The sequence below is a fragment of the Cavenderia fasciculata genome (assembly GCF_000203815.1).
Source record: "Cavenderia fasciculata unplaced genomic scaffold Scf_Dfasci-F-a-25c12.r2-5, whole genome shotgun sequence".
In the NCBI taxonomy this organism is placed as follows: Eukaryota; Evosea; class Eumycetozoa; order Acytosteliales; family Cavenderiaceae; genus Cavenderia; species Cavenderia fasciculata.
This window is the reverse complement of record NW_004457729.1, coordinates 1,461,574-1,473,775: the sequence shown is the minus strand read 5'-3', so window position 1 is coordinate 1,473,775 and position 12,202 is coordinate 1,461,574. Positions and strand designations below refer to the sequence as shown.

At 35.4% G+C, this 12,202-nt stretch overlaps 4 protein-coding genes across 4 annotated transcripts; 2 read left to right on the top strand and 2 right to left on the bottom strand.

Annotated features, from left to right (window-relative positions):
- Positions 1–547: 547 nt before the first annotated feature.
- Positions 548–2,123, bottom strand: rpl10a (S60 ribosomal protein L10a; the record flags this gene model as incomplete). The annotated part of the gene is made up of 4 exons (XM_004358828.1): positions 548–1,196; positions 1,458–1,480; positions 1,965–1,986; positions 2,080–2,123. 4 exons carry the CDS (start codon positions 2,121–2,123, stop codon positions 548–550), a joined length of 738 nt encoding a protein of 245 aa, XP_004358885.1.
- Positions 2,124–2,308: 185 nt separating this feature from the next.
- Positions 2,309–3,877, top strand: DFA_00904 (DNA polymerase alpha primase subunit; the record flags this gene model as incomplete). The annotated part of the gene is made up of 3 exons (XM_004358827.1): positions 2,309–2,504; positions 2,588–3,594; positions 3,704–3,877. The coding sequence occupies 3 exons, from the start codon at positions 2,309–2,311 to the stop codon at positions 3,875–3,877; spliced, it is 1,377 nt and encodes a 458-aa protein (XP_004358884.1).
- A 408-nt stretch (positions 3,878–4,285) lies between these two features.
- Positions 4,286–11,403, top strand: DFA_00903 (U3 snoRNP protein; the record flags this gene model as incomplete). The annotated part of the gene is made up of 6 exons (XM_004358826.1): positions 4,286–4,836; positions 4,947–5,232; positions 5,333–5,532; positions 5,606–6,777; positions 6,850–7,335; positions 7,403–11,403. 6 exons carry the CDS (start codon positions 4,286–4,288, stop codon positions 11,401–11,403), a joined length of 6,696 nt encoding a protein of 2,231 aa, XP_004358883.1.
- Positions 11,404–11,473: 70 nt separating this feature from the next.
- On the bottom strand, positions 11,474–12,165 carry DFA_00902 (uncharacterized protein; the record flags this gene model as incomplete). The annotated part of the gene is made up of 2 exons (XM_004358825.1): positions 11,474–11,948; positions 12,008–12,165. The coding sequence occupies 2 exons, from the start codon at positions 12,163–12,165 to the stop codon at positions 11,474–11,476; spliced, it is 633 nt and encodes a 210-aa protein (XP_004358882.1).
- Positions 12,166–12,202: the final 37 nt, after the last annotated feature.

Below are 12,202 nucleotides of genomic sequence, written 5' to 3'. Positions count from 1 at the left end.
CCCGGTCCTATACCAGTCAAAATAATTGTTAAAGGTCAACTCTGTCAGCGATACGAATTGCAAGAGACCCAACTCGGCGAGGGTGTACTTGGAGTCTATGACCTCTAGTGTTAGAGACACTAGTGATGTGTGGTGACCAAAGATTCAACTCTAATGCACCAACTGATAGACTTGATAGACGAGGCAAGAGGGCAATAGAACCAAGATCCAGTGGAACGATATCCCTTTGAATTGAACCGATCTTCGTAATCCTTTGTTTTGATACAAATGTTTACAAGTTAACAATAAACTAATTATGTCTCCGTTATCATCAATCTTTGATATAATATGTAATAATAATAAATTTGATAATTTAATCATTCAATAGAAAGAAACAAAGACACACAATGATTATATTGTTTTTTTTTTTTTTTGAAGTTGAGCAATTTTATTTATATAAGCTTCCATCAACTAGGCAAACAATTAATTTTTAAAAAACTAAAAGGATAACCCTAGAAGTTGGTGTTTTAAACAAACAATAGAAACTATCGATAGTAAAACAGATAGTTTAGTAGATTCTGTGAGATGGACCCATGGTGGACTTGATGTAGAGGGTCTTGACGTTTTGCCATTGCTTCTTGAGGAGGGAGACCAAGAAATTGATGGCTTGGATGACGTTGGTGGCGATTTCTCTTTCGGTGAGGTTGACGTGACCGACGGCGACGGCCAAACAGAGGACCTTCTTCAATTGGAACTTGATGGTGGACTTGACTTCGTTGATCTTGGTGGCCATGTCTTCGTTGTGAGTAAGGAGGGTTGGGAACTTACCGACCTTGTTGAGACCTGGACCCAACAACTTTGGGACTTGACGGAGGATGGTTTCAGAGGCAAGGAAAGCATCGTAGCTCTTGGCGAGTTGCTTGATACCCTTCTTGTTCTTTGGACCGATCTTCTTGAGAGCTTCGATATCCATGAATTCAGCACCGATCTTGGTGGCTTCATCACAATGTTGTTGATCGGCAAAGATGCAGATTCTGAGCTTTGGCTTGGTGACGGTGGCAAGCTTGATTTGTCCAGAGAAACGCTTGTCCTTCTTGGTGTCGTAGTTCTTGAGATTGATTTGGAGTTCAATGGTCTCAGTGAAGTTACGCTTGGCTTCGACGGATTCCTTAAGGATGTTACCTACGGTTTGTCTGACTTGTTCGCTTGAAATTTTGCTACAAAAATAGATAGAAAAAAAATTCAAATAATATTAATATCAATCAAATCAACTAATGTAAAAAGAATAGATAGTAGTTTAACGAAAAAAAAAAAAAAAAAAAAGTGATCATATGACGCAATGAAAGGAAAGATATCTACCCCTAACTTGCTATCCTGTCCTATCCTATTGTTGTCATAGTTGATCGTATACTTTCATCGTTTGTTAAACTACTGATTGATGATAGATAGAGAAAAAGAGATAGATAAAAAAAACTTACCTCATTTTTAGTGGATCGTTAAACTAACTTGAAAAAATGTTTGGTGCGTCTTTTTGTTGGCAGCGAGCAAGTCGAGTTTGAGAAAAAAAAATGAAAAAAATTGACCATCATTTATTTTTAATTTTTTCGTATTTATTTTGTGCTCGAGTTTCTAAACCGGTGACTATGAAAAGGACCTTGACAAGAGTTTCTATTCATCACTTTTACTAAACCAAAAGTAAGTTAACTTCAAACAAACTATACAATAATAATAATCGATTGGTTTGTGCATATGCAACCTTTGCAGGAATATAGATAGATAATGATAATGGTTATAAGGGTTTTGGTTGGTGGCTTTAGTGATGACCTTTTATTACCCAGCTCATATTGATAAAGCAATGAAAATAACACATCCATAATGTGCACGTCTGATAATCTACCAACCATACCATACCATAATATTCATCTATCTACTATATTACCTCTGCCAACTACACAACAACTCTCTTCAACCCAAAACATTTATACTAATCTAATCTTTACTTTCTTTCTTTTTTTAATAGTTTACTCAAATTTAAATTTTAAACTACCTTGATAACCTCCATTGCCTCCCACACCTGATATTTATACTACTGCTGCTTACTCTGATGAACGAATTACCAACCATGATACAAAATAAACAATCATTATTATTGTCCTATAAATCTATTATTTCTTTTCGTTTTCTTTAGTTTCGTCTTTTTGGTCAATTTTTTTTTGTGCTTTTGAGTTCCCGCCCTTTTTCAAAAACATCTGTAAACCCAAGCTTCATGTGAAACCCATTTTAATAAATTTGTATCCATAGATATAATTAGTAGTAGTACAGGCATCAAATGAGTTCACAACCAATTGTAGATGAAGCAGGAGATAAACAAATGATGGATGATAACAATAATAGTAATAATAACAACGATAATAACAATAACAATAATAATGAACAAGTAGATGATGATTTTCAATTTGACTTTGATGATACAACAAATACAAATAAACTTTATGCAGATAAAGTAAAATATAGAGCTTATTTAGGTAATGAGAGAGATAGATAGATAGATAGATATAAAAGAGGAGAATAACATATGTTAACATTTCATCTTTTATCATTTTGTTAGATACAATATTTCCATGGGATATATTGTATGAATGGTTAACAGCAAGTCATTCAAGTAGAGGAGAAGATGAAGTTGTATACTTTAGCAAGAGAGAGTTTTCAGTTTCGTCAAAGGGTATCAATTACAAGACGGGCAAGGAACAAGAGTTTTGGAACCGTCACAAATCATTTACAAACATCGAAGAGTTGAAACCATTTGCAATGGGTCGAATCGATGAGGTTCGTCAAAAAGCAGATGTACCCGAGAAACTGGATATTGGTGCTGTGTATAATCACGAGCCATCACGTATGGGTGCATTTATGGATTACCGTCCAGTGTGTCGTGAGTTGGTGTTTGATATAGACAGTAACGACTATGACGAGGTGCGTACCTGTTGCAAGGGTAACACTCTGTGTCCTAAATGCTGGCGTCTACTAGCAGCAGCTATCCGTATGTTGCAAGTTGGTTTACGTGACTCTTTTGGTTTCGAACACTTTATGCCTATCTTTTCGGGTGGTCGTGGTGTCCATCTTTGGGTGTGTGACCCCAACGCTATGATGATGACCGAGGACATGCGTCGAGCTGTACTCGGCTACTTTAGGTTGTCGGATCAGTCACCTGTGTCACCCGACGACATGCACCCCATCGCCAAAGACCTCTTTGACAATATCTTTTTGCCGCTCTTCCAAGACCACCTGCTCGAAGACCAACAGATCCTGTCCGACGACAAGCAGATCGAAGCAATCCGCTCCATCATGCCAGCCACTTTCAAAATCAAGACAGGCGACGCTAAAAAAAAGGTAGAGTTTTCTCCACGCGACATTATCAACCAGATCTTGGACAAGTCATCACTCACGGTCCAAGAGAAATGGAAATCAATCTACGATACCTTTGATAAAAATAGTGCATTTGAATTGATCTACAAGATTGTCATCCATTTCTCTGCTCCAAGATTAGATGAAGCTGTCACTGTTGGTGTTAATCATCTTTTAAAATCCCCTTTTTGTATTCATCCAAGAACTCGTATTGTATCAAAAAAAAAATAGAAAAACAAAACAAAAATAGAAAAAAGAATAACAAATTATTTTGTTAACCAACCTTTACTTTTTCTTTCTTTTTCTTTTATTTATTTTAGAGAGATTATGTGTACCAATTTCATTAAAGGAAATCGAAACATTTAATCCAGATACCGTTCCAACACTCGAACAATTGACAGAAAATCCAACCATCATCAACAAGTTTAGATCAATCTTTAAGAATTTTGTAAATAATTTACGTAATCAACAAAAAATGGATACTGATGCTTTTTAATTAAATACATCAACAAAGTACTAAAAGATTAATAAATCTCTTGGCTGAAAAAAAAAAAAAATAATAATCGAAAATAGGAGTCGTTCGTTTTTTTTGGTTTCATCGTTCTTGCATGCACACACTTTGTACCCGCCAACCTCACAAAAACTTTGTATTGTTTAAAGTACTTTCTTTCTTTCTTCTTTTCTCTATTTAGATTTGTTGAAGTGTTTGTTTAATCATTATTATTATTAGTAGAGTATTCAAAGTATTATTATTGGAGGGTAATATACTTTAGCTTAATACATTCACACACGCACGCACATTTCATACATAATAATCATATACACTTTTCATATATAAATAGATAGATATATAATTTAGTTTAAGAGATAGATAGATAGAGATAGATTTGTGTAATAAGAAAAGATGGATCAAGATCAACATTTACAAAAATTACAAGAAAAGAGAAAGAATAGAGAGACGAATGGCAGAAAGGGAGCCAAGTTTGGACCAAAGAAACGGTCTGAACTCGATCGTCAATTAGAGGTTATCAAATACAATGCACGTGTCATTGGTAATCTGAACAAACGTGAGACGGTATTGTTTGGCGATGCCAACACTGCAGGTACCGTAGACTATGACTCTATCTTGGATCTCGGAAAGGAAGGTCTCAGAGAGTTGACTAAACTCGACTCTCGTTTCAAATCGTTTGAAAAGAACCTCTTTGCCAACAGTTCACGTGACGAGAATCGTATGATGATGACAAAGGATCAAACCAAGGTACTCGACGAGAGTATCGACAGTTTCTTGCGTCTCCTCTCTGCCTACTACCTCTTGATGCCAGCTCAACAATGTCTCGAATGGCTCATTCGTCGTTACCGTATCAACGAGTTTAACCTCGACCAACTTTTAATGTGTACTCTTCCATACCATCAATCAAATGCTTTTGCTCAATTATTAAGTATTTTACGTTATGAGTAAGTTATATAAATATAAATACAAAACAAAAACAAAAAGAAAACAAAAAGAAAGGAAAAGATTATTAACTTTTAATTTATTTCTATTTAATTACTTTTACTTTCTTTAGGAGTGATAAGAAATGGAGATTTTTAATTGTATTTAGACATAACAAGGTTACTATTACAAGAGATTATTTGGTTGGATTGTTACACAAGAATGCATTCTTTTTGGATTTGGTGTGTTCGACCATTCTCAAATACGAAAAAACCAACACTCTCAACAAGACAATGATTTCATTCTTTACAGCTTTAATGGTCGATGCCGTTTCAGTTGGTACTTTGACCGATCAATTTATTCGTACTGTTTTACCATGTCTAAACTTTTCTCTTAAAAGTAAAAATTTAGATTTACAAGTATGTAGTAAAAACAATCAAACAATCAAAAACAAACAAACAAATAATAATAATAATATGTTTATTAATATTTATTTATTTTCTTTATATTTCTTTTTAGCTTGGATCATTTATGATTCTTAGTAATATTGCATCAAAAGTTCAATTTTCCAAAGATGTTTTGGAGTTATTAATTCGTAATACTTTACTTAACCATAGTACATCTATTACTGCATCATTTACATTTTTATTGGTATTATTCCAAAGACAAAACTTTAAATCATTATCAAATTCAAACCTTGAATTATTAGTTTCAATTCCGTAAGTTTAAACAAAAAAAAGTATTTATTTATTTATTTAATAATTAATTTTAATTTCCTTTTCTTTTTTGTAGAGCATTAAAAGAAATAATGTTAGATTTACATTCACAAAACAAATCATTGGATAGAATGATTACATTGATGGTAGTTTATTTATGTGATTCATTTGATATTAATGAAAATAGTAGATCATTGTTGGAATTGTTTGTCAAGGATTTACCAACAAGCGAAAAGATTCATCAAATTATTGTATCTAGACTTTTGAATAGATATATTAATAATTTCCAAAAAATAGATTTACAAGACAACCAAAATGAAAATGAAACAACTGAAGAGAAAAAACAATCGTCAACTGATTCTTCTTCTGCTTCTGTTGATTCGATGGAAATTGATGTAGAAGAAAAGGAATCTAAAATGTCAGAGATTATTCATTTTATTGAACCAAGATTGGTACAAGAGATTATCAACTCTACCCTTTCAACAAACATGTCAAACCAACAACAAGACAAACAAAACCTTGTTTTATCGTTCCAAGAAAAGGTGTTTGCCCAAAGAGTCGTATCTTCTAGCTCGGCCACCACACTCTATCTCAAGTTGCAATCGCCAGTCATTGAAAACCGTCTCTCTGGTCTTGCCATTCTCAAGGAGCAGATTGAAAAGGGTGCTTCCGATGTCACCTCTTTTGCCAATGTTCTTGGGGACCGTCTCTCTGACGAAGACGACAATGTCACCTTGGCAGCCTGGGGTCTTCCCAACCTCGTCCAATTGTTTGGAGGTAATGGAAGTACCTTGGTCAACGCTGCCGGCGAGTGCTTTGCCATGGGATCTCTGTCCACCTCGACCAAGGTATTTGTCCTCGACACTTTGATCAAGATCCAAAGCACCCATCCATTTGGCCAAGACACTTCCAACCGTCTCTGTCAAATTCTTTTGGAAAACTTGGTGTTTGGTAACAAAAAGGATCAAGATGAAATCAAGTTGCGTACCACCATTCTCAAGTCATTCAATGATATTAAAGAATGTTCACCTTATTTCCGTATCTCTTCCACTCCTACCTCACCCATCACCAGTAACCTATTACTCGTCAAATCTCTATCTGCCAACATTACCAAGCAATCAAGTAATCAAGATAACATCCAATTATTCAAATCCATTTTCATTCAATCATCTGAAAATTATCTTTCAAATGATAAATTAATTATTCTCTTATCAATTTCAAATTCAATTTTTAATTTAAAGAGCAAAGGTAAGAAAAGAAGAAGAAGAAGAGAGAAACAAACAAATCATTAATATATTTTATTTATTTATTTAATTATAGAGGAAAAGATTGAATTTACAAATATTATAATTGAATTTTTAAAGATTTATTTAAAGGAATGTTTGGAAGATTGTAATACTGATGGTATTATTGAAAATGATATTACATTGGAACAAATTTGTAATGAAATGACATTGTATGAAGAGGAACAACAAGACAATGATTACTATGTCCACGCATTGTTTTATTGTATCGATGTTGTGATTAACAGTTTTACACCAATCGAATCGTCGGAATTGTTTATCAAGGAGCTTCAAAACTTGAATGCTGGCATGTCATTTACCAGTGCCACCACCAAATCAAATAATGTTACCAATCATCTCATCCATATCCTCATTTCATTATTTAATTTATTGTTCGAATCAATGACAACTCTAACTCAACACTCTGATAATTTAGAATCTTTCCTTCAACAAATTATCAAACGTTATTTACCAAATCATATTGTTTTATTAAAATTCTTATCAATCTTTTGGTCTGATAAATGTAAGAAACAAAAATATAAAAAAAATAGAAATATTTATAATTTATTAATATTCCTTTTCCTTTTTAGTATTTAATTCAACAATTCAAGAAACAGCATTATCATTATGTAATTGTTTCCTTGAATCAAAATCATTTAAGAAATATTCAATGAATCAATCGATTTTATGTTTATTCCTTTTACCATTGGTATCAAGTCATAGAAATGTTAGAGAAGCTGCTGGACAATGCATAAAGTCTATTGAAAAGAGTGTTAATAACGCTGCCAACAATACTCCCCAACAAACATCGGTCGTTACATTGTTTGAGGAGGAGAAATCACTTTTATTAATGTCTGGTAAACTTTATGGAAATTTACTTGGTACATTGGTAGATTATATGAATGAATTGGTTATGGATAATACTTTCATGTGTACATTGGTACCAAGTATTATCATGTCTACTGACAATAGTGAATTGACCAAGGAACAAAGTGACTCTGTTTGCTCGTATCTCATCACTGTTCCATTGCTCTATGAAAACAATGCCAATCGTTCGGCTCTTTGGAGTGCATTGTCTACCATCAATGATCCAATCTTCTTGTCGACCCTCTCAACCTACACTCACAGTCTCCTCAAACTCTACGAACAAGAAAACCTCACCTCTGAACAATCGTCCATTTTGAATGTACTCTTGCTTCAATTGGTTCAAGACTATTCATTGGAATCTAAAAAGAATAATCATCTTGCTCTTCTTTACAAGGTTTTGTCTTATTCCAATGGTATTACTCTGGTTGGTGCAACCGACAATCAAAAGTACCGTATTCTCGATATTGTATTACCAAGATTGACATCGACACTACTCAACGCCCTCCCAACCAAGGAGCAAACCAAGATTGTCGAGGCTGTATTGGACCTTTTACACTCGAGTACCGATATTGAGTGCAGACAATTGGCAGCCGAATCATTGCATTCTATCATGATTGATAGTACTTGCATCCTCACCATTCTCTCCAACATTCAAGTTTCTCAAACTTCTATCCCACGTATCACAGCCATCATGGAAACCATCAAAGAGAATGCATCATCGATTAAAAAGATTGCAGTCTTGTTGAAACCAACTCTTTCCATTCTCAAACAATTGAATCAAGTCAAGTCAATTGGCGCCGCATCGACCGAATATTGTAAACAAGTTTTAATTACAACTATCTTGTCCATCTCTGAATCATTCTTTAAGAGTGATATTGAATTGTTCTCGGAGCTGTTTGACATTTCAATTATTCTAAAGTGTGTAGAGTCGTCTGGTGACTTGCAAACACGTAATTGTGCGTTGGCCCTTTTGAGCCGTGTCGCTCATCACGCACCCAAACACTTGTTTGAAGAGTTTGGCAATATTTTAGAGATGATCAAGTCGGCCTTGGTCAAGCAAGACGCACCCACCTTTAGAATCCTCTGCGGGTTCCTTGGCGGTGTCGTCCCATCGATTGTCAACAACAAAGACTTGTCATCGTCGAGCAAGATCAACATCAACTCTATTTTCGGTCTCTTTTTGGAACACTTTAAACAAATTTCCAACGACTATTGCGTACCACTGTTCTTGACCATGATCCAAAGTATCGATTATCAAAAGTTGGATCTCCTATTTGTTCAAATGTTGGTCAAGCGTATCAACCTCTTGCGCACCATCAACGAGGTTGAATCCAAGCCCAAGACAGCTGCCGACCTTGAAAAGGAAAAGCAAATGGAAAAGGAGCAGTTGGGAGACTACATCCAACAGGCCAACCCAACCTCTTCACAACAACAACAACTCGAATCATTCAACAAGTTTATCGAACAACTTTGTGATTGCATCCCAGCCGCCAAGATTTCCCGTGCCCTTTCCGTCTTGGCCAAGATCTCTAGTCTCATCTCTCTTGAAAAGGCCGAGTTTATCGAAGACAATAACGATCTTGGTTTCAATGACAAGGAGGTCATCTCTTTACTCCACTCTAAAAAGGATAACCGTTTGTTGCAAACTATGATTTTAGAGTTTATCGAAGAACGTTTGTCAAGCAACAGTTACCTCGAAAACTTGACCTTTAAATCAAACAAACAAGAAAAGGAACAAATTGAACAATGCTACCTTAAATCATTTGCCAATTTACTCATTCTTTTACGTCAAACTACAGAGTTTTCAGAACGTATCAAATCGACAACCGACCAATCATCCAAAGGAAAGGAGAAATTCCTTAAAAAGATTCTTGCATCAATTCACAAATGTATGGACAAGTTGAATCAATTAATGTCGGTTGATGGATTTGTTGATACCGTCTCAGAGTTGCTTAATCATGCTGACCCACAAGTACGTCGTCGTTCACTTGTCATTTTCAACGACAAGATTACTGCTCTCAAGAGTCAATTGAGTGCCGAGCAAATTGTCCGTTTCCTCTCACTCTTGGATAGTTTCTCAAAGGTCATCGAGTCGAGTCAAGAAACCGATACCAACAAGCAAACTGCACTTCTCAGCTTTGAGATTTTAGCACGAAACTTTGCCCAAACTCACAGTGCCACCTTTTTACAACAAATGCCCATTATTATCCGTGCCATTGGACATGCCAACCATCAAGTCGTTTCCAGTTCACTCATTTGTGTTGCCACCTTGTGTGCTGAACTTCAAGCCAAGATTGTCCCATACATTCCACAATTCTTCCCAGTCTTGCTATCTACATTGACTGGCAGTTATGCATCAAGTGTTGATAGTGAAACAAGAGCCCTCCTCCAACTCTCTTGTGTCTCTTCGATTGAAATGATGCTCAAAAAGATTAGCAAGTTTTTGTCACCATATCTCCCCAAGTTGCTCAATGCACTCTTGCATCCACGTCTTACACTTGGTGCCTCGTCCAAGCTCATGTCACAAGTACGTCGTGTCCTTTCACTCATTACCCGTAATATCGAGTTCCGTCTTTTGTTGCCAGCCATGACATCAGCCTATGAGTTTGCCGTCGTCTCTGAGAATGATTCCTCTATCATTTGTCTCTTTGACTTTGTCGGTGAAATCTCGGCCAATCTCTCGCCCAAGGACGTCGGTCTCCACCACCGCTCCATCTTCAAGTTTTACCTCCAAGGTTTTGAGTTTAGACGTCGTTACCAAGCCAAGGTCTCCAACATTGACCTCATCGAAGAACACATCATCAGCAGCTTTATGACTTTGGTTCTCAAACTCAACGAAAACCTTTTCAAACCAATCTTTTTAAAGACTATTGAATGGGGTATTGGTCAATTACAACAACAACAAAATCAACAACAAACAACAAAAAAGACCACGAATCAACAATCAACAAAACAAAAAGAATCATCGGACAGTGCTGCTGTCGATTTGGATAATGTTATATTCTTTTATAAATTGATGAATTCTTTGGTAACCAATTTGAAAACAATCTTTGTACCATACATGGCATACTTTTTGGATAATTCAGTCTATCATTTGACAGAGTTGATTGTCACTACACCTACCTCTACTGCTGTAGACGCTCAATCTGGTAGCAAACGTAAGAAGGGATCTGGATTGGTTGCCAACAAATCATCGGCTCAAGAAAGTACTCAAGAAAAGCTTCTATGCCTCGTCACATCTACCCTCCAAAAATGCATGTTTTATGATCGTGACCGTTTCATTGACAAGCAACGTTTTGAAGTATTGATGCCTGCCCTCGTCGGTCAACTCGAAAATCAAATGGGATCCAATGGTGGCAATGCCCCATTGACCGCCGATCAACTCGACACTTTTGCCAAACGTATCGAAAACTATCTCGCTCCATGTATCACTCAATTGGCTGTCACTATCAACCAAGATCTCCTCTGGAAACCATTAAACCATGCCGTTCTCCTCAAGACTCGTTCCCCTTTTGCCAACGTTCGTTATGGTGCCCTCCAAGTACTCGACACTCTCCACAAACGTATGGGTGACAGATTATTGGTCTTTTTACCAGAAACCATACCCTTTATCTCTGAACTTTTGGATGACTCGGTACCACAAGTAGAAAAAATGACTCAACGTTTTATTAAAACAATTGAAACTCATCTTGGTAGTGAAGAATCAATTAGTTCTTATTTATAAAAATACAAAATCAAAAATAATATATAATATATAAAATCAATAAACTATAAAAATATAAAAAAAAATAGATTTAATTTTTATACAAAGAACTAATATACATTCCATGGTTGAAAGATGTATCTAGTTCATAGATACTATTTTCTTTGTGTTGGAGGACAAGAGACTTGTAGGTTTCACGTGGTGTTGGTAATTGATCTATTGGTAAAAGTTGGCTTTTATCAATACCACGATCTTTCAAGAGTGAATCATAATCTATTGATCGAAATAATGATGATTTTGGATGAGATAGAGTTGGTTTGGTAATTAAATAGTCTCCAGTAAGAAAATCAAACTTTAGATTTAATTTCATACTGGCATCTAAACCAAATAGAGCTGGTTGGTGTGGTGCTACTTTGTAAATCATTGGAATTTCAATATCATCAAAGAATAGATTTCCTTGACATAAATAATCATACTTTATATCTCCATTGGTCATGGTTGATTTACCTAAAAGTAAAGGATGTGATTTAAATCCTACACAAGATGCATGATGAGTTGAAATTTGACTAAAAGAAAATTTTAATTAATAAAGTGGTTGAAAGAATGAATATAAACATAAGTGTACGATGTACCAGGATCAAATCTAAAGGAATGTGGGAATGATCCATTGATTTTTCCTTGTAATAGATAGTGGGTTTCGTGGAATGAGAGTTTACCAGTTATGGTACAAATCGATCTACCAGAATGATTGATTGAATGATGATTGAATAATCTTGATAACATATTTTATTTGTATCAACAAAACAAAGAAAGAAAGAAA